This window comes from Halichoeres trimaculatus, unplaced genomic scaffold (genome assembly GCF_033239565.1).
Source record: "Halichoeres trimaculatus isolate MK-OKI-2021-1 unplaced genomic scaffold, fHalTri1.1 fHalTri1_scaffold_9, whole genome shotgun sequence".
Classification (NCBI taxonomy): Eukaryota; Metazoa; Chordata; class Actinopteri; order Labriformes; family Labridae; genus Halichoeres; species Halichoeres trimaculatus.
Window position 1 is genome coordinate 20,588,901 of NW_027437188.1, and position 22,809 is coordinate 20,611,709.

The window sequence follows — 22,809 nt, forward strand, 5'->3', positions numbered from 1 at the left end:
TCCAGTATTTTTGGATCATTTACAAACCATTGAACACTCTGCCAAATTGTTTTGTAACTGCTTTCATATGGATAATTGATATTGAGAAATCTGCACCAGCTTAAAATCTGGAAGCAACTGTAGACACACACATCAATTTAACACATTATTTATTTCACAGTTAGCTCTAAGAGACCCAGTACTCCTCACTCATTATCTTCATCAGTGCCAAGTTTTCCCTCATGTTTAACAGCTGAGATTTTACAGTCTCTTAATGTGACAAACGCTGCCATCTTTTACTTTACTTATTAAACTCCAGAACAGATGGCATGGTTAACCTTTTAAAGAGAGCCTTTTGTTTCTCAATTATGCTTTCTGCTGTTATACCGCATAGCACTCCTTAATTGTAGTCTGCCTCACCTCCAACCCTAACTGAGCCTCTTGCCAGTAAGAAACAATAATTTAATTGTAGAGTCGAAGCACCTGGTGCTTCATTTGTCTCTCATGTTGATTGTGAATGTTAATTAAGTTCTCTCTTGATGTCAGCAGTATTTCCTCTTTTGTTTGTATCCAAACAGTCAATGACTCCTGGTGAAGGCTATTAGTGCATTACACAGAAGGCAGCAAAATATCAGACAGACAGATTAGGAGTCTCATGGCAACCTCATTCTGTCTTATTAAAGATTTACAACAATATTAGGTCACAAGCTAATTTTTCCTTTAGTTAAGCATCAGAGAGATGCAGAATTACTGACTGTTTGAGGTAATCATTGTGGGCAAGAAATCACAACTAATGTCTTATTATCAAAACTATATTGTTTGGTTATTTATTACTTGTACATACAGAATTGTTCAACATGTATTGACATAGTTTTGGTGCTCAGATTACATTAATCTGGTTGCAGGAATTTGTGCACCATACTGAGATGTAAGTAAAAAAAAAAAGGTCATCATGGGCCAGCACAGTTTGCATAATGCTAAATTGACAAATTACGGACACAGAGTAGCACATGGGAATTTTATTCATGCAGTTTAATTGTAACATGTAAAAAATAATTAAATACGAGAGGGTTTGTTATTTTTTTATTTATTTATCCTATGTGGCCAAGACAAATAACCATTTCATGATATCCACTTTGGCAAAATTGGACTTACAGATTGGTCTAACAATAGTGTAACAGCTTATCATTTCTACTTCTCAAAACTCACAAGTCCATTCTCCAATTCTCCATTTCCCCAACTCCTCGATTCTCCATTTCTCGGTGGGATTAAGGTGGACAGACGCTAATCAACTGCCAAAGCAGCCCAAGGTGATGGATGTAGAGAGCGATTCATCCAAAGCATGCAGGAGAAGAGAGGAAGAGTGGGATGGAGGCAAAAAAGGAGGAGGATTATAGTGAGTGTTTAGGAAATCAATTCAGCTCAGGTTTTCAATGAGCTGTGCAGCTTAGTGATCTGACAGTGAAGACTGGACTCGTCAAATACGCTGTTTGAAATCCACAAGTAGGCATCACATCACACCTCAACCTGTAGTTTATCACATAACACATTTTTGCCTCTGCTGAGGTTGTATCAAGGTCACTGAAATGAGTTCCTCCAAATGCTGTTCTCACCAGCCTTAAATACATCGTATTACATTATTACCCAGCAGGCCTGTCACTGACTTGGCTCAAGCAAGGCTCCCGCCTGCGAACTGCCCAAACCTGCCGGCCTCCTCCCAGTGGCAGACCGGAACCACAATCTGTCACCATCACCAGCTCGTACTGTAGTACAGTACAGGTCTGTGTGGCAGTTCCTCTCTGCTACCATCATACATCTCTCACCACCCTCCATCAATCTCTCCTACAACCTTCACCGCACCAGCTCCTCAAACCCTCAGTCAATTTCTAACACCTTGTCTCTGATACACTAAACACAGTCTGAACTTGTTTGTCACATCCTCCTTAATTTTTTGAAACAAGTGTAGGTTTATAGAAAAATTGATACCTAGACAATTGACACAGAAAAACATTCAAGAATATCTCTCGGTACATTTATTATAACTATTCAGTCTGTGTAAATGTTTTCTCTCCCTTTGCAAACATAAAAGGTTCAGGCAGTTCTCTCTGAAGCTCCACAAATGATGGAAATATATTCAAAAATGATTTCAAAAATATCAGCATGAAACTGAATGTGTCGCAGATTTAAAATGCACACCCAGAGACCAAAAGGTGAATAAAAAGTTTACTTTTCTACAAGTACAGAAATGTTTTTCTCTTGAACCCTTTGGATACTTCAGTATTCTTTATTTTTTTTACAATGAACAGATTTTTAATATTAAGTGTTGTCATTGAGCAGCTAGAGCAATAAGTATCCATCATTAACCTTTTCATAGGTTGTGACAATCAGGCCATGTAATCAGACGTTTCCATTCTGATGAGAGCACAGGTGAAAAGGAAAATGGATGGAAAGGTTAAACAAAAAAAAATCTGGAATAGTGAGCGGGGGCTGTGATTACACTGATTAACAAGGACATTACCTCTAATTGCTTCCAAGAACTGACTGTCACATAGTAAATATTGTTTGTACTGTAAGTGCATGTGTGCGTGCCTGTGTGTGTGTTGTCTAAGTTACTTGGAAAAAAAAAAAAGTAAGTTTTGTTTCATCCGTCAAGGCCGTCTTGATAGACCAGTGATGTTCATTTGAAAACACATTTATACCGAACATGTACCAGATTTTACAGATTTAGTCTGGATAGCTGTAATAGAGCAGTGACTCTGTTGATACATATCTGATACTACAATCGAAAACACACCATTATCTGTTGACCAAATTGTTAAACGTTCATTTCAAACTACATCAACTGGTTTTAGTGTTTCGAAGAAGTTTCAGACGGAATCTAGCCAAGTTTTGGGATGAATTAATAAGATTTTGTCAATACTGATGTCCTTATCGATTCTGCTTATTGATCTGATTCTTTAACGATTCCCTTATCAAGTCCTGTTGTGAATTTTCTTGGTACAAAAAGTAGCTTAACAGGTTTTCTGTGTCAACAACATTTAATTGAGTTTATACTGTAAGTGAGTAAAATGTAATTGGTCGCTGAGTCTGGATATTTCTGGGCATAATTATACAGAAATGGGTAAAAATTTCTCACAATGTGACGTTGATGTGATGTGTTGTAATATATTAATGATTCAAGTAGGCCATCTAGTGTCTCAAAATGGTTATAGCAATGGTTTAAGTTGTTTGGAAGCTTTCCGTAGTTATGAAGTCAGCCATGAGCCTTTTAATTGCCTGTTAGCTTTTGACATTTGAAATTCTCAGTATTTTTTTTTTTTACAAAGAGTTGATGTGATATGTTTCTGTGATGAAAGTTGAAATTCTATTCTGAAGCTGAAGATATACTGATGTATGCTAACTGCTAGCATATCAATGCAGTTTCTCATATACATTAGCATCAAGCTTGCGCTATTTTGTTATTTTGGTAAAAAAGGTGATTTATACCAATTCAAATGTACTGAATATGTTCTCCTGAGAGAGAGAGTAATGTACATTTCTTTATGAAGTCAGTTCTTCAGTAAAACTTCAAGCTGAAAATCCTGAATCAGAGTTTTCTTGGGAAACGTTATCTAACTGCTAAGCAAAGATAGCTGCAGCAGACTAGTCGACATAAGGCCCAGCAGCTCTGGTACAATGTAAAAAATTGATAAGGGAATCGTTCAGCACAAAGGCTAACGATATCGACGGATTGAAACATTTCTTATCGATTCTCAACAGGAACTGTTTTTTTCTAATTCCCATCACTAGTCAAGTTTGAACATGTGCCACCAATATGAAGGATAATACATAGCATTACCAATCATTTGTCATTCCTTTACAGCTTAAAGACAAAGGAAAGGAAAAAGAAAAACAACAGTCAGCCATAATGATGGTAGAATATTTGGGTAACTTGTATTTTAACCTAGAAACACTAAGCACAAGAATTCACCATAACAGGGCTACTATTTTCTCCAGAAAACCAGTGACAAGTTATTTGAACTGGGGGATGCTGACAAAATAGGACATCAGGTTGCTGCTAAAATAAAAAAAAACATAGCATTGTTACTTTAACCCTTTAACCCCAAGGTCCCCTTATTGGGGGACTTTGAGGTCTCTCCAAAAAGCATAAAACAAAGCACTTAACACGTACAAATGTAGCCAGACTGTGCATTACATTAAACAGGAGAAACTCAGCTACAAACACTGTCTTCGACCAAACTTTCTGTTTGAGTGTTATTTGAGTTATTGCTCTGAGTCAATGACATAAATACCAAATGACAGGTCTAAACAAATCCCACAAGTGTTCCCTTTATTATGACACCAGAATGAGTCAAATAGACCATGCAGAGATATGTCATTTTGCAAGCAAAGACCCCAAAAAAGAGACCAGGGCTTACATGTGGTAAATGGATATTGCTGAAAAATGGCCATAATTAATATTTATTGGCATGATTTTTTAAAATTCATCTTGAAAATAAAGCTTTTGAACGTGTCTTTCAAAGCCTCATATAAATGTGTGTGTGGGTTGATCCCTCGTCCATCCTTCTGTCTGAACTTCCTGACTGCAGCAAATTGTGGTTTAATATAAAGCCAGTTGATGCTTCTCTTAATACCAGCCAGGAGACAGGATTGTCTTACCCCATCCTGTGAAGTAATATTGCATTGGTTTTATCCTTATACACACACTGCATTCACTTTGGAATATTGATTTGTTGAATATGACCTCTCACTCTGATCTTTCAAAGTTTATTTGCAGAGATTGGAGGATTGGCCCAACAGTTGAGGTAAATTGCTGTGTAAAGTAGATTTAAGGTGATATTAAAGAAACAGCCTTTTCTTATCAATGCTGAGAACTCATCCTGTGTTATGTGTTGGTATACTGAAATCCTGCTTACACTACTGCATATGATGCTCATGGCTGTTTGACCCTTTATAAAATGTTTGCCATTGTATATCCATTAACGCCAAAAAAGGAGCAGCAGCACTTAACACTGCACTCAATACAGAGGCTGTTTGGACTTAAAAAGAAGGAAGGATAATCTCACGAAAGACCTGCCTTGTGGAAAAAAAAAAAAAACTTGCCTAGCAGCAGCAGGAGGAAACATATAAGTACCGACCTAGTGAAATAGTAAATTTTAGGGATGTTCGATACCACTTCATATGCAGACTGATACCAGTACGAGTACTCCTTGAGTACTCACCGATACCAAGTACCGATACTACTAGTACTTTTGATACATAAAATTTCAATTAACAGTGACAGATCAGTTTGATCAGACAGCACAGTCACTATGTCATTAAGTCCAAATAAAACACAAACAACTCTCTCTGAGTTTTGAACTTTTTTGATCAATATTAAAATATATATATATTAAAAGTGCACAATAAAACTAACAACTGTCAGAAATTAAGTATTTTTTAAAGTAAACATAAGTGCAAAATACAAAAGTTCAACCATTAACTCTTTCTGGTTCATTCATGTTGTCTGAAAATGACCTGGCACACATTTGCAGTGGTGTTAAACCGCAGCAATTAGCAGCATCTAGTAGCGAGGACTTGCTTGACGTAAGATTTTTTTGCCTAGATTATCTGCTGCTTGTATCTGCAGCCTTCACAAGTACCAATACCTTGAAAAAAGGCTGGTATCAGTATTTGGCCCTCCCTAGCAAAATTACAGGCAAAAAGGATGCTATAACAAGCATATTTAGTCAAGAGAAAAAAACATGCTGTTTACAACACAGTCCAGCCGAACTTTATCCATAAACTAAGGGATATCTCTGGTTTTCTTGGTGATCAAATCCAAGCCAAGGTATTAAAAAATGAGCAGACAGCATATTGATTTATAGGAAAAAAGTAAACGGTCTATCTTTTTGGATTGGGATGATCATACACCCAAGCTTTTATGATAGGTTCAGAAAAAAAAGTCAGTAATCTCAGAGGTGTTGACATTTACCTGCATGTACCTTGATTTGAACTCTCTTTGCATATTTACTGACTAAAGCTCCAATGTGAACTGCCAGACCAGAGGACAAGGCTAAGCTACTTCCCCTTCAAATGTTGCATAATTAAAACTTCACACAGCAACCAGAGTGACTGATCATATCCTCTCCATCTTTCTTTCCTCTTCTTATGCAAAACAGTTCAGTTTTGTAGTCACCGTTAGATTATAAATAGCCCCAACGAGACACAGTTCCTGACAGTGAGAGGAAGCCAGTACTCCAGCCGTTTCCCTCTTCATAGGCTTTTTTTCCTTCCAGCACCCTCAGATGTCTCCTCTACGCTGATGAGAGCAGTCTGCCCTTTTATCTCCACTTTAGTTGTCCTTCCATCTTTTATTTTAAGAATGTGCGCAGTGGATTAGTACCCCCCCTCTCTCTGTGAAAATTCTTTGGATTAAGATGTGTGGAGAGCAACAAAGAAGATGATGAAAAAGGACGAGGAGGTAGAAAGGAGGAAATGACTTGAGGAGGAGACGAGGGAGGAGAGAAGGAGATGAGAGCAGAAAGTAATATGAAGTGGGAGGAGGAGCAGAGGGAGGAAAAACACTGAAAAAGTTGAGGGGGGGAATTGAGCATCATATTTATTAATGTGTGCATTTGTGTGCATCAGGGTAAACATCAAGGGAGTATGAGTATTTAGTATTCAAGAACTGTGCAGATTGGTGTGCAACAGTTTGTATTGTTCTGTCTTTCTTGGCTGGTACTTGTCTGTTTATTATCTGTTTGCTGTCTGCCTCGGAAACGTAAAACTGACTCGCTGTTGCTATGCAACTCTTTGAAACACTTTCTGACCAGTTCAAAGCCCTGCGATTTCTCGCTAGATTGATTTGATTTAGAAAACTTCAGAGCCATCAGCGCACTTGCATGCTGAGCCTGATGCTAAATGCATGAATATCACACAGAGCTTCTGGCATGCTTTCATTTTACAGAGAGAAGAAAGGCTGGAAAAGTGACTGGCTCTCAAGGCTCCATGGTGAAGTATTTGGGCCTATTAATAACTGTTAATATCAAATAATGAACCTATTAACACCTGGCATTAAGATGATGTCTGATCCTGAATTCATTATCTAGATAATCAGGGACTCTTTAATACCAGGTATAATCACAGAGGCTGGTTGATCAGATGTCATTACCAGGATAATATAGCCAGGTAAAGATCACATTGGAGGTCTGATTGAGGCCAATGATTGGAGCTGTGACTCAGAGACAGGAGGCCTCAAATGAAGTTCTTCTGATGTTTCTTCCAAGATGGAGCCTGATAGAGTGAATGATGAGAAACACTCAGAGCTTCTAAATAGAAAATAACAACACACATTTTCAACTCTTGCTTTCTTTCTCAAGGCTCATAAGGAGGCTCATTTTTTAAACAAGAACAAAAGCTTTTCAGATCATTCCCTCACAATATGGTACAGTTAAAAAAAAAATCCAATTTTTCTCGCACTTAATTTGAGCTGTGTCTCTAAAGCCCCGTTTCCACCAAGTGGCTCAGTTTGGTTTGTCTCGGCAGGGCACACATTTTACAGTGTTTCTACTGCAGTGGTGGCTGCTGGTCAGTCAAGGAGGGGAAGCTCAATTTTTTTTCCGGCCTACATCATAAATTAGTTAATTTATTTAAACCTAAATTCTACCCTCCATTCCTTTTCAAGAAAATGATCTGTGACCCTGTTGTACCAATCAGGTGTTTTTTCTAGGGATTTCACCGGTGTTCTCTGAACATTCATTGTTTTTAAGAAAGGTAAACTCGCTGGGGATCGATAAAGCCTCCGGATCAGTCCAGAACAACTGAGAAGATTCTCAGGTGGAGGATTATACTTCAAGATCGCTGACTGGCTTATTTCACTGTCAATAAAAAAGAGATTCGGCCTCAGACAGATCATCCAATCATCATGCAGAAGCCCAGTGTCCAGGCCAGCCCACTGCCTCATAGACCCCCAGAGACGCTGAGTGTCCGATGGGTGGGACAAAGCTCAGCGTTTATCCAATGACCTTCCAGTTTCCACAGTGGAACAACCCACTCTATGCTTCCCCACTGAAGTCAGATGATGCTCAGCGTCCGACTGTGTTGAAGAGCTGAGACACTGTGGGAATGAATGAGAAGGAGGTGGAGCCAGTTACCTGTGATAGGTAGCTGATTCTGAACAAAAGATGAAGGAATTCTAGCGCATATTTTGTCAATAAAATGTACACATGCAGCTGTCAGCATCCAGTTTACACCCTGCCTACCATGAGGGGGCACTGTTGGCTGTGGTAACGCAACCTATACAAAACCATTCTGAAGTAAACCGGACCGCTTGATGGAAACGGGGCTTAAGGCTCCCCACTCCATAAACCCCCTTACCTCTGATTGGCCAGCCCTCCACAGGCCTGTGGGGGGCAGGGCTATGGGCAGAAGTTGGTGTTTGTGGCCCGCCTCATTAACATGTTATAAGCCAGTACAACCCTTATGTGATGACCTCAGCATACCAGCAAGTCTTGTGAAGATATTGAGCTATTTTTAGAAATGGTAATACTTTTTTTTAGCAGTTAATAGACAGATTCAGGGATTTATACAAGATGTAGTGGTTTGAAAACCTGTACAAATTTAGTGTGGGCATCTAGTGAGTGATTATTAACAACATTCAGCAAGAAATCATCATATTGACATGTAAGTGCTTTCTGTTAGATGAGTTGTGTTGCATCTTTTCTGTGTCAATGTACAATACTTTCACTGCAGGCCATCAAATAGTGATCATATGAATGTGCCCAACACTCAACACTTCCCATAAATATCTCTGGCCTAGTGCAGATGCTGGTTTTATTCCAGCTCCTTATTGTGATTCTGCATCTATATTTAGACGGAGGAGATGATAGGAGGGGGGGATTTATAGTGATATAGTACTTGGGTCACCTTTTGAGGTCACTAAGCAGCAAAATCTGAGAGATGATGTGGGAGTTTCTTTCCTGCCAAAACCAACATACTGCTCCAGTTTTCATACTGTACCCTATCTAAGGCATTTCTCTCCTGAAGATATTCATCACCATTTCAGCAAGGGAAACAACATATTGCCTCAAATAAGCTGCCTACTTTTGACCTCTCCCTTTAGATTACCTGAAAAAATACTGACAACACTGTGCTCTCTTTTCTGAAAGATGAAGAAAAGAAACATCATAGCAAGTGAGAAAACACCACACAGCCTACCAACATTCACTACTCATTTTATCTACATCACATTATTTTCAAGAAGATTTAAGAGATTTGTACTACTGATATTTTTGAGTTCAAGGTGTGTTTGCACAAGGTTGTTTGCACCAATGCTCTTATGTTTAAGGTGGTTTTAGTGTTAATTCTCTCTCTCACACACAGTACAGGAAGGTGATTGAAGGAGATGGCACTCTATTCATCTTGTCTGAAAAGAGTTCTCGCACTTACAGATCCTTCTGAGAAAATAAAAGTTAGGATGATTCAGTGTGTTACATATTGTGTTTTCTGCTGACACGTGCTTACACAATAAGTCTGCCTGTCTTCTTTGTTTGCTGCTTGTAGTTGTAACATTATCACTTTTTACTCACCATGAAGTCATTCAAACTATCTCAAGCAATCAATTTTCTTATTTAGAAACGGATTATGGTAATAATTGTATTTAGCTTGAAAAAGGTATTTTTTTTAAACCTAGAAGCAGGACACTTGGTGATGCAGCAGGTCATCAAAGAGTGCAGCTGGAGAAAATAACTGTGCCGGGAAAAAATGCTTTTTCCATCACAATGACACTGACAGAGCTTGTTAGTTTCATTTATAACTTTGTGAATGTGCTTATGAAGCTGAATGTCAGAGTAAGTGCATATTAATGGAAAAGGGGTATCTGAGTTTTATTTTAAATCATATTAGTTGTTATTTTGATCTGTTGACAACATGTCCCAGCTATTTATAAGCAAGGCTTCAAGGTGCAAAAACGTATCACAAATTCTGTCTCTGGGAAGGATCTGCAATCTCCAATTTTTTTTTTTAAACCTTATTACTCAAGAAGTGATCTGATTGGGCAGTGATGATATGGAAATGAGTTGCTATGCCGATTGGCTTCCTAAATGTTGTCTGAGAAGGGAGGGTGCAGGCTTGTGCAGCAAGGATACAGAAGTAGAAAATCATTATAAAAAAAAAAAAAAAAAAGTGAGTGCACAGAATCTCATCACTACCAACCCAATATTTGTTACAAATTATTATTATAATTTTTATTATTATTTAGTTGTTTTTTATTTTATTTTATTTTATTTTGTTTTACATAGTGACTGATACCAGTGGCACATTTGCTGTTGTGGCCCTACAACGGAACAGTTCTAGTTGTTGTAGCTGTTGATACTGTTTTGAGTCTATGTTGAAGAAACCCAGCTTGTTACTAGCCCACTTTGACACAAACTCTAACTGGCTTTTTGTTGTTTAAAAAAACAAGCAGCAATGGTTTCCCTTTGGTCCCTGGGTGCTGGGACAGAATAAAGACATTTGCGCTGTAGTTGTTCTTTTTTTTGTTGCATCCTAGAAGAGCAGTTTGCATCTTAACGCTGCCAAGATTGGTGCCAGGCAGTTGTCGTTTGACACAGAATCATTCAGGAATTAGTAATGAGATGTTTAGCATGCTGGCTTATGCAAATCCTGTCAGTGGGTTACAAAGACAATGTGGATGCACATTTGGCTCCCAACATTTTTTGAGTTGCTAAACTAGCACTGAATTACAAGAGGCCTTTACAAGATTCAATTTTCATTAGGTTCTTTTTTCATTTCTTAAATACATGCATGTTTCCCTATCAGTAGCAAAAGTACCTCACGGATACTGGGATTTTGAATTGTTGGAAAAGTCAGATGTTATCGGGGGGCATACAGTCTCATAAAAGTACAGTCATGGAAAAAAATATTAGACCACCTTTGTTTTGTTCAAATTCTTGTACATTTTCATGTCTGGTACCACTAAAGGTATATTACCTGAAGAATACAATGAACATTACAGAAATGCAGTTGATAACATGATATTTAGGGCCTGGTCACACTGGCCATCCAAACCGTGCCAAACCAGACATTGGCGGGTATCACACATGAGCATGGCCAGCCTACGTCATGGTGAAGTGTCTGTTTACATGAAGCGCAATCTCTACAGAGTCAGCACAATGAGACACAGAGAGCACTGCTACAACTTTAATGTCCTGTCTGACGTGCTTAAGCTTCATTGTATGCCCAGGGTATATAAGAGACCATTTCATGTCATAAGCAGCACTCCACATGCAAAGGCCAAGACTGGTTTCCTGCTTACATTCAAGCTGTAGCACATCTTAGAAGTTGTCAGTTGTCACAAAATGCCTAAAACAAAAGACAGATCAAGACCCGTTAATGATTTTAAAATTTTATTAGCAGAAACCCAACATCAAGGCAAGATGAGGAGCCTTATTACATCTTAAACCACCATAAGAACAACACTTTGCAGCATTTAGCAAGTTACAATGGCAAAGAAAAAAAAAATTAACAGGCACAAACCTGGGGCAATTTTTTTAAGCAAATCTTACGGGTCCACGGCAGCAGGCCATCCCCAGCAACAATCCAAAGCCATAGCAGCCAGAGTCTGACAGGTCCACAGCAGCAGGCTGTCCACAGCAACCCAGAAGAACCTACAAGACAAACCCAGAGACTCCTGGAGAGATGTATGGTCAGTAATCACAATGAGATATAAGATAAGAAGTTAGACAGACAGATAGAGGAGAGAGGGCCACAGGAGCCTTGTGTGCCAGTTTCCCCCTGGCAGTCTAAACCTATAGCAGCATAACTAAGAGATGGTTCAGACCTTGAAAACAGTCTTCTTCCATCAGCTGGAAAACTTTTTCCTGACTCAAATGACTGGATTTCCCAACAAGACAATGCTCCTTGCCACACATCAAGGTCAATTAAAGCCTGAACGTTTGAACCCTTAGCCAGCTCAATCACCAGATCTAAATCAAATTGAAAACATGTGAAACATCATTTAACAAAATGGAGAACCATAAGCTCCAAAACAAAGCAGATCTGTTTAAATTTTTGCAACAGGAATGGGCTGCTGTGACAGCAGAACAGTGTCAGAAGCTGGTGGAGAGTATGCCAAGACAAATGGCTGCAGTCATCAGAAACAATGGTTATGCAATCTAACTTCCAAATGTTTAATGTGACTAAAACAGGCAGAAAAAAACATGGTATGCCAAAAAGCGCTGTTTTCGGCAGTACAATGCCATGGGTGTTAATGTAATAGCCTAAGTGATTTGGGTTTTTAACAAGAAAACCACAGAAAATGGCAAAGTATTAACCCTTAAATTAAACTCTTGTGAGCTATTTTTGTTGTTATTATATTGGTCAAAGCAAATGTACCATAAGTTGTAACAGGCATGAAAATGAACAAGAAAGTGGAGAAAACAAGGGTGGTCTAATAATTTTTCCATGACTGTATAAATGAGTCTGTATTCCTCTCTCTTTGTGTTTCTCTCTCGCTCTCATGCACTTACAGATCATCTCATCAGGACCCCTACTTCCTCTAATATCCACAATTTTCTTCTTTCTCCCTACCAGCCTCTTTCCTGACAGTCTCAGTGGGATGATACAAAACCAAGGGTCATGACTCCTTTTACCCCCGTCTGATTATGTGCTGACCTCCTTAGGGGTCCATAGAGAGGAATTTTAGACTAACCATCAGATACAGAGAAGCAGATATTCCTCTAAAGGCTCTTTTATTGCTGCTGAGGGTTGAGATGATGGAGGTCTCCTGTAGCAATTGAGAAGATTGACTGTGTGTGTGTGTGTGTGTGTGTGTGTGTGTGTGTGTGTGTGTGTGTGTGTGTGTGTGTGTACATATGAACATCAGTGCTCACACTGGCCCAACTACAAAGATTTATGTGCTTTCTTTTATGATTTTAAAGATTTTGAAACAGAGAAAAAGTCAATGTATGTATGTATCGTCACATCTGTTTCTCACTGAAAAGTCAACAGAATTGCAAAAACAATGCATATTTTGTGGTGTACTCTGAACAGCTCCGTGTTGAATTTTGTGTGAGGCTCAACTTTTGCTTACCTTCAAAGAAAAGTGATACACACAAAGCCTGTAAAGCAAAAACTAAAATATTAGCTTTTTAACAGAGTTTTCAGCTAATGAGAACAAAAACTCAGAGGTGGCGGACAGAATATTGAACTCACAGATGCCTCGAGCTTGAGTCCAAATCAATTTTTCTCCATTGCAGCTAAAAAGTACATTGATAGAAAAATTGTTTGCTGAAAAGTAGTAACTCACCACAGCAGACCAGGATGTGATTAAACACCAGAGTCTGATTTATCGAGCTGCTGCCAGCTGCCAAAAACACAAACGAATAGAGTTCCCAGTGGTCAAAGAAATTGTAAAACTTAAAAGCATCCCATAAAACAGCAATTTTACCAACAAGCATAAATCACACAACTATGAGACTGGGAAACAACTTGACTTTCAATTTTATCACCAAAGTTAGTTACAATTAAAAACAATGATGTCATTGCAACATTTATTAAAATAATACTCTTTAAGAAAATCTTTATTCTTAGTGTTAAGGGTAAAAGCAATAAGGAAATACTGACTTGTCAAAGCTACATGTGGGTGATTGATAAACAGCATTCAAGTATGTTCATACGTGTTTTGTCTGCTTGTTGGAGGAAACAGAAGGGTGAAGTCTGTTGCCTCAACTTCTTGTGATGTATGAAGAGGAATGAACAACAGGAGAGGCACTGGAAGGGAAATGAGCATGCATGCATTTTGATACTTGTTTATTTATTTAGTTATTGTTTGTTTGTTTCTGATGATCTTTAAATGCCTGGAATTAAAAGCACGCTGTTGATGTTTTTGCCCCGCACACATTGCTCCAGTCTTCTGTCTGTTGATAAATAAATCAGACTTCTTATGTTCTTTAAAGTGTTTTCTTATTCTCAGATGGTGCAAAGGAAGCACAACATCATCGTGCACGAGGGTCTGTTTGTACACATGCTTGTGCGTCGCTATGCACGCGCACGGTCCGTGTCTGCCCTTGCCTACGTCGTGCAGCTCATTACGTTTGATCCGCGCGGGGCTCCTACGCCTGCACTCTGCACTTGGCACACGGACGCGCAGGGCACACAGAGGTCTTTACTGCTACTAGCAGTGCTTCTGCGGGTCTCAGTTCACCACAGTCCTCTTGCATTTACGGTGGACAGTCCTGGATTCCTTCAGTGCTTGGTCGGGGATGCGCATCGGGACCGGAGAGTGTCCCGGGGACATTTACGCGTCGAGGCGCTACACTGTACCTCTCCCTCGCCCCCTGCCCCCCTACAGGAATTAATTCCACTGGTTGATGATAGTTTTTATATTTTTGACGGAATGGCAGGCGCAAAGTGCCTTCTGAAAACGCCGAGGTAAGAGCCTGTTTGTGCCTATTATCCTGGGATATAAACGGTAATACAGTCGATAACCAAGAGCGCACGTCAGAACGTTTCCACGGGCACTGTAATTTTTACTTGTAAGCACGCTGTTTTATCAATTTTTGTACAAATATTTCGCCTTTCTATTGTTTTCCTTCAACATAATACACATGAGTTTGCAGCTACGTTTGTTTAAAAACAATATTCCCTGTATTTTATTCTTACAAACACCCAGAATGAAAGAGTTGAAAGCGAGTTCCTAACCGTTTTTTAATGCTGGACTGAAGTATTTGGTTTTATAGTACAAAGTGTGTCAGCGTATGTTTCAGTGTTGGAGAGCGCACAAACAGTCACGCACAGTGGTGCAGTAAGCCCCTTTCACAGTTGACTGTCCGCGCTCGTGCAATAAACAAGATGTCTGAGAGACATGTGCAGCATCAACGAAAGTACAGCACGGTCTCAGTGAAAATCCAGATGTTTTTTTTTAACCCTGCGTTTTTTAAATTAAGCATTTCTCTATTACCGTGCTAGCTGGCAAAACAGAGCCCTAAGTGAATGGTTCTGCAGTCCCTGGTGCCTAAACTTACCATATTGATTATTTTGCGCAACTGAATGCTTTCCAAAGTAATGAATCCTGCCACCAGAATTGTTGTCTTTTTTCTTTGTTAAACTGACCTTCAGGTTGAAACCTAAGCCAGTCATACAGACACTTAAAACTGACCGTGGGCTGTACTTGAGAGCAAGACATTTCAGGGGTTAATTCTGTCCTCACATCTGGGGGATGTCTGCTGGATACCTGGCGCCCTGGAGCACGAGAGCGCACCAATCTGTCAATCATCCGCGTGTCGTGATAGCAAAGATTAAAAAGGAGGTCGTGCGTGACAGTCTGTCCCGCTGGTCATTTCCAGGTCTCTGATATAATCACTCAAAATTTGCAAGAAGATCAGTGAAAGTGGTGTCCCTGTCTCCTTTTACAGTGTTATTCACCCTCATTTTTTACAGTGTCGTTCGATTCTAATTTTCTGCATGGATCCAACATATTCACTGCAGAGTGTGTGTGTGTGTGTGTGTGTGTGTGTGTGTGTGTGTGTGTGTGTGTGTGTGTGTGTGTGTGTGTGTACCAATTTAAACATCATCACATCCACTTATCGCCAGTTCACCATTTTTTTGAACGTCCTCAGTACAAACTGACTGTTCCTGTGACTCCATTATTTACATCAGGCAGGGGACAGTTTGGCAGCAAACCAAACAGAGATAAATAGTGACATTAACTGTGAACACATCCAGTTGTGTGATCCCTCAGGGGCTCTCAATACCAAGCGCTTTTAATTTGCTCTGAAATATGTTGAGTACAGAAAATAAAACAGCTGCTCGTATTTGAATGTGCATCCCCAGCGTCTTTATTTTGCAAATTGATCCTCATTAATGCCATTCCAGTTAAGCTTCGATTTTGCTTATCTCACTGATAGCATGCGTGCAGGATAATGACGCCTTTCTGGGATTTTTGAGCTTGCTGTGTTTTGCTGTGTGATCGACTTTCACTACAGATTGTAGATTAGTTTTGGATGAGTGTGAACAAGAAGGGTTACGTGCAGTTTATCTCTGTTTGGTTTGCTGCCATAGTCAAATGGCATGAAAGAGCAAAATAGAATTTGACTTTGAATTTGAAGATTTGTTCATGCTCAGCTGCATACAGAGGGCCTATGTTGTGACTGAAGTCCTCAAACAAACAACTATTTTCTTATCTCTCCATGTTGTTCTTAGCTATTGCTGTTTTTTGTGCAATTAATATTTTACACAACTGCAAATTTGGATAGGATAAAACAAAATAAACTAGCTTAAGACTAAGACTCTAACACCTATCACTTGGTAGCAGACAGGAATTGAAGGTTAGAGTATATTCTGTCAGTTGTGTTGCAAATGGTCTTGTTTGTTTTTATCGGTTGTATGAAGACATAGCTCTTATTTTCACCCTGTTTTAAACCAACAACCAGGAAGCTCCTTATTGGGGCTTTAACATGTATACAGAGAGCTACAGCTCTTTAATGGATCCAAAATGTGCTAGTCATACAGGAAAGTCTTTGCCTTGAGTTAAGACTTTGTAAAAATCCTCCAAAAATGTTTACTACCACAATACATTATGTATGATAATGAATTTAAAAGACCCACATCAAGAACCCTTTACACATTGAGACTGCCTTTTGGCTGGTTAAATGGTCCATACATTTTCTTATTCCCAAGTTGTGGTGTTAAAAGCTGTTCTGACCCTAATGGATCTGGATAAAGGAATTACCTATTCAGCCCAGGGGACTGTAGTGATCTGACAGAAGATGTCTGATAAAATCATATAGAATAGTTTGAATTAACGTGACAGGGTTTTCAAGTCAGAGCAGAGATAAAAGCATTCAAACTGAACTCACTGTTGTTGTTTATCTGTTTATTTTTTTTGTATTGTGGAAGTGTTGTGCACTTGACAAGAACTTGCTCTGACAGAGTCAGCTCTGTGTCCTTTTGCCCCGCAGTAACTTCCAGTCGTCTGCCATGTTTGAAGGCTCAGAGTCTGTGGAGGTGGAGGGAGGCAGCACAGAGAGCACAGCAGCCTCGTCTATCAGCGCCTGTAAGAAGGTAAAGATCAGCTGTGGAGAACAGCCGTTCACTTGTGTATCCCTCTGTCTGTGTGCTGAATGACCTCTTGTCAACCATCTTTACTTAAACTCTTTTTCTCTCAGCCTGTGCACCTGTCAATCATATTGCCCCCCCACGCTATCTTTTGGTGTGGTGCAGTGATTTTCATTTCCTCCTGAGGGGTGCCTCGCACACCCAGGGGTGGTTTAATAAGAGGAACAGCCAGGCCCTCGGGTCAGCCCTGTAGATTTATCATCCCCCAGCGCCAGAGAGACAGGAGGGGAAATCGCACAGATCAGTGGGCTGAGCTGGAGTTTAGATTGAATTTCCCTTCAAAGTGTGTTTGTGTGTGTGTGTGTGTGTGTGTGTGTGTGTGTGTGTGTGTGTGTGTGTGTGTGTGTGTGTGTGTGTGTGTGTGTGTGTGTTTCGTTGACTGGACACTCTGGTGTTTGCGTCTAATTAGCCTAGCGCTCATGTTCTTTACTGACTTCCCCTCCTGTCTTATAAGGTGATGTCTTTGTTATTTATGGAGTCCGTGCTCTGCTGACCCTTGCCTGTGGCCTTTACTTGAATCAGCTGAGTCTACGTCATCTTCACCTGGCCGAAGGCCTTACACAGATGGTCTTTCCCGGGGGTGCAGATATGAAGGAGGCATGATGTGTCACTAAAAATACACAGTGAAGAGGCACACTATCTGTCTTTTGTCAGAAAAAAAATACTCATAAAATGTGGTGGCAAGAATTTTTTGCCTCTGAAATGTAATTTTTCAGAAAATCATATTATAACTCATTGTTTTCATCATGATTAGTGCAATAAAATCTTTAACACCATAATAAAATTAATATTAAGCATTATAACTAAAACATCTGAGTCAATAGTTCATAACAGTTGAGTTTATCAGTAAGCAGGACAATGACAGCTCTGTAACTGTTGGTCATTAAAACGTCCCTCCAGGGGAGGACAATAACTGTCATAAAGATACTGAGCTGTGTCTGCTCAGCTGACAGATTATTGATCCCGTGTCGCAGGCACTTATCCTGAAATGAAGGTTCTAGTGAAAAGGTCAATTGATCCCAGCGAGCAGGGGGCGACCACAGAGGCAGGGGGATGAAAGTGAATGTGTGACTCAGTGTGTGTAGTACTGTGTCTCTGTGTTGTGTGATTTCAGCCCCGCTGTACCTGGTTTTATCTGTGTTCTGCAGGTGCTGTGCAGCAACAGTGTGCTGGACTCTTCTGAGTACTGGCTGAGGAACGAGAAAGCTCTGAGCAGACTGGGCCTGCTGGACGACGATGCAGAGAGTGGTTGCACCATGGTGAGTCTCACACTGTGGATGATGAAACACTACAAGGCCTGACCAAGCCTTTTTCTATTGTGTGGTTTTGAGGCTGTTGAAAGTGTTTTTGTGGCCTGAAATGACAGTGAGTCAACACTTTGAAAGAAAAAGGTGAGCTGCTGTCTCTCCAGCCTGCGTCCTCTGTGGCTCCTGTGGACTTGGAGATGATGGAAAAAGTGTTTTCACAGCAGGTTGTGGGTGCTCACTTGATGCTTTGAGTAAGCAGGTTTTGTTCTTTAGGTTTTATGGGTTACAGCTAGTGTTTGAGACTAAAATGATACAATTCTGGCTGAACTATAACATAATGATGCAACTGTAATATATAGTGTTCTTTTTAAAATTGATATTTTAACCCCCAAATTGGCCCTGTTTTGACAAAAGATAGCAATAGATTTGCCCAGATGTCATAATTTTGGCCTTAAGCTCAATTAAACAAAAATTAAAGTATGCTACAGGGTGTTGCATATCTTCATCATCATCATCATCATCATCATCATCATCATCATCATTATCATCACTGCTATCAGTGAATTGAGTTCTGCAAATAAACTGAGAGTATTAAGATATATCCCCAATGTTATTTATTTATGCTATCAGATGCAATTTTTTGTCACATTGTCAACAGGAAGAGGTGAAATCAAACGGTGCACTCGATGTGTCACAACTCTTTGCAGTCAGTTGGAGCATGAATTTGGATTAGGTTGTCCTCAGTAATGCCTTTGCTATTCAGAATTAATACTCATCATCATAAGGGAGTTGACCAATCAGAACCAAGCATAAAACACAGCTGGCTGACTAAAAGGAAAGCAGTTTAATGGGGTTACTTCTTCAAATTGTAACATGGCTCTCTGTTGTTGGTCAACATTTGATGATGGCTATGGTAGAAAATGAGAAGCATATAAAAGTGAAAAACTCTGCACACTGGTACCAGGTCTGTAAATGTGTGGATTTTACATTCTTTAAAAGAGGGTCTTAAAAATATATTTAATTTTTATCTGTGAATGGATTAAAAAGCGCTGTGTATGACACTTTGGCCTGAAAATGTTCGGTTTCCGGGTTGTCTATGAAAAGCTGTCCCAAATTTAAGAGTTTTAAACTGCTGCTAGGTTGTAAGAAGCTCTGGTCAATGATTTTTACAGGAAGTGGTTTTGTGGATCAACTCGTGTTGGTTTTATCTCACCGTTTAATTGAAAGTAAAACGAGGGACATAATCATGTCTAAAATAAGACAGACTCTTCTATATACAATACAATGAGGTTATGTCAAAATACAGTATTTTTTGTACTTACAGCAATTAATGACTCCTTTGTGGAATTCATTCAATACTTGCACATCTTGTGGCAGTCGTATATATTTGTTATGTATGTTGTTTGGTCTTAAGCTGGCTTTTTAAACAGAGAAAACACACTAAAAGAAAATATGGGCAAAAACAAATTACTCATCCTTATCTCTGCAAAACGTTTTCTGAAGACATTAATGTGTAATGAGGATGCTTTGGAAACAGAATGTGTTTGAATTATTAAGCACATTGTTGGCGGTTTTAGTGAGAAATGGGAGTGTCATAAAAAACAACAACAAAAAAAACAACAAATGACAAGAAAATAGAATAAAAATAGAAAAGCTTTCAGCTGCAAAGGAAGCTAAATCCCCCTTTCACCCAATTCTGATGTGGTACCTTTGATGTGTTACTTGCTGAAATTGCAAGTTGAGTGCAAATTGCATTCAGGATTTACATCTTTCAGTGGCTTTAAGGCAGTTTTTTAGGGGAAGGGAAGGAAAACAGTTGTTTGATTCTTAAAGTGTATTAATCCTATTTGACCACAGGCCTGGATGTCATTCAGTTTGTTCAACACTGCATAAATATCTGCAGCAGAATGTCAATGCGTCTCTCTTTATCTGTGCTGTAAAGCAGCACTATCTCTGAACCATGACCCAGACATGACCTGCACCTCACAACTACTTTCAAATCAGATCACTCTGAAATACCAAATGAGTTTCTTTTGTGCACAGATTATTCCAAAAGGTTAACATTTCTCCAAAAGAATTTACTTCAATTTCTTGTCAGGGTGTCAGTATGGCCAAGCGGGTTATAGTTCAACCACCCTTTTTTACATGTCACATCCCTACTCTCCCCATTTTCCTTCTGTCCTCTCTAAGTGAAGACATAAAAAGGCCTAAAAATTTGACTTAAAGATACTTTTTTGGCCCAAAAACTTGGTTTACATTACAAAAAATCTCGTCATCATTCTCTAGAATCACAGCTTGTTGGGCATAGTGCTATTTCTTTTAGAGCCGGCATGCTAATTTGTTTTAATTCCTATAGTAAACATCACAAACATTTAACCTGCTTAAGAAAAGTCATTCAGTTTTTGTACATAAAGCATACTTTTATGCCACTGATATAGAATTTAATAAAATGGGTCAGTGGCAGGCTAATAGGGATACTAGCTTGCTTACATTAACATTTAGCTCAAAGTGCTTGTATGCCCTTTTAGCTGTAGGCATACCTAATGTATGTCTTCATTATACAGTAATCCTCCCAGATCCCATATTCACAAGCTCAGTACCTCATATTACACAAAGAAGACCTTTCATGGTGGCTTCATATTTTCAAATCCAGATTTTTGTAACCTTTGCTTTTCATTAGTCTCTCACTTTCTTTCTGAAAATAGGAGCACTGCTGTCTCACAAAGCAGTGAGAATGACTGCGCAGTCTTGAACTGTTAAGGAACCATTGTCTCAATTCTGAGCCTAGTTAGTGTTTCTTAATGAGCATATCATGACTATCAATAATGAAAGTCTGATTTTGAATTTAATCCATCAAGTGCAATAAAATCTTTCAGCAGTTTTCTACACGAAAACGAGCAAGGTTCTCGTTTGAATTCCTTCATTATTGGTTTTTGCTGGCCCGTCTTATTCAAAGTAGATGTAACACCAGTAAGTATTTTGACATCTATTTCTGTGCGCTCCTCCTGAAGCATGCCTCAAGTGTTTGTTAATCATTGCCAAGGTAACAGGAATAGCAGTAATTTAGCAAAGAGCAGCGTTTTCACACACTCATGTCACACTTTGCAAGTGAGAGCAGACGTGTGCCAAATTGAATGTTCCTGAAAACCCCAGACAGCAGCTGTGTAATAAAGGACAAGATGCACACAGGATTCAAACAAATTTTGTCTGTTTTATCAGAGATATTTTAGAATTATCTGAAAAAAAAAGGCTTTTAGGCTAAAATGGATGGTTTTGGGTCAAACGACTGGCAGGTACAAAACAAAGACACCTTCTTTCTTTCTTTATTGTCTTTGCAGAACAGAGGGTTTCTCCAGCTCTTACCTGAATCTCGGATCATGCAGATAGTTTCACCTTCATTGTTCTCTTATGAATAGAAAAATAGAGCAGCATCAATCTTTCCTGTATTGTTTCAGTGAGACAATGGCTGTTTGTTTTCCTCACTCTGTGTCTATTTCATATAAATACAAGTTCAAACAGATGCAACCCTTTCCCTCACAGCATCGCTCCCAGACTCTGACCCTGACAGATTGTTCATCTGACTCTCAAATCTCTGCTCGGCTCATCCATGGCTCCCCGTGGCCAATCAGTCAATCAAACAGTGGCTTACGATTAATGACACCGTGAGAAATAAATTCTTCCGTCCTGGCCTGAACTGTTCTGGGAGGCAGAAAGAAAGCAGAGAGTGAAAACTGGGGAAAAGAAAATGTGAAGAGAGAGGAGGCTTAAACAATGAATTCTGATCCAGACAGAATGTGAAGAGCGTCTGAGAAAAAAATCCTACAAACATTCAAAACTTTCATAGAGGAAAGTCATACTTGAGGACACCAAATTTTGCTGGAAGCCATGTTCTTAATGACCTTTTTATGATAAGCTTCAGTATTCAGATTTATGCATCACATCTTTCAGATCAAATTCAGAGTTGATGAACAGAATCAGTTTGAAATAATGAGGAAAAAAACTGGAAGAAGAATGAAGGCAAAGCTTTGAATTTATTAAGTATCTCTGGCGGCATTATGTCACCTTTCATCACTCACTCATGTTTGAATGAATAAAGCCAGGCAGAAGTGCCATTTTGCTGTGGTAGTCACACTTCTATAACACCTCTCAGATATTTCACAGGGTGAGCCTTTTGAAGAGGAGGGCAGAACCCTTTGAGATACAGGGGTTCATTCATGTATCTGATTTACATTTTGTGTTTCCTTCTCCACTGATTGGTTTGTTTATTCGAGCATACACTTTTACATAAAACATAACATGACTTGCTTGATGGAAAAAGTTCTTGAAATTGTGAGAGAGCAATACCCCAAACTCTAGACTTAAACTTGCTTGTGGTTGTTCAAAATTTCAGATGCAGAAATTCACTATTCATTCGAAGCTATCAGTCTTTCTGCTTTGAACTGGCAGACCCCAGAGGGCAGTAATCCATTCACAGCCTGGTTGGTAA

The 22,809-nt window shown here is 39.3% G+C and overlaps 1 protein-coding gene across 4 annotated transcripts in view; it reads left to right on the top strand.

Annotated features, from left to right (window-relative positions):
• sphkap (SPHK1 interactor, AKAP domain containing) overlaps window positions 1-22,809 on the top strand; it is a 129,506-nt gene that overhangs the window by 87,107 nt on the left and 19,590 nt on the right. For 3 of the 4 annotated variants that reach the window (XM_074679047.1, XM_074679050.1, XM_074679048.1), the window contains 2 exons: window positions 16,920-17,022; window positions 18,225-18,335. In XM_074679047.1, coding sequence (XP_074535148.1) covers window positions 16,920-17,022; window positions 18,225-18,335 — 214 coding nt within the window. Of the gene's footprint in view, window positions 1-14,074; window positions 14,392-16,919; window positions 17,023-18,224; window positions 18,336-22,809 lie in introns of those variants that run through there. The other variant, XM_074679049.1, reaches the window with a different exon arrangement.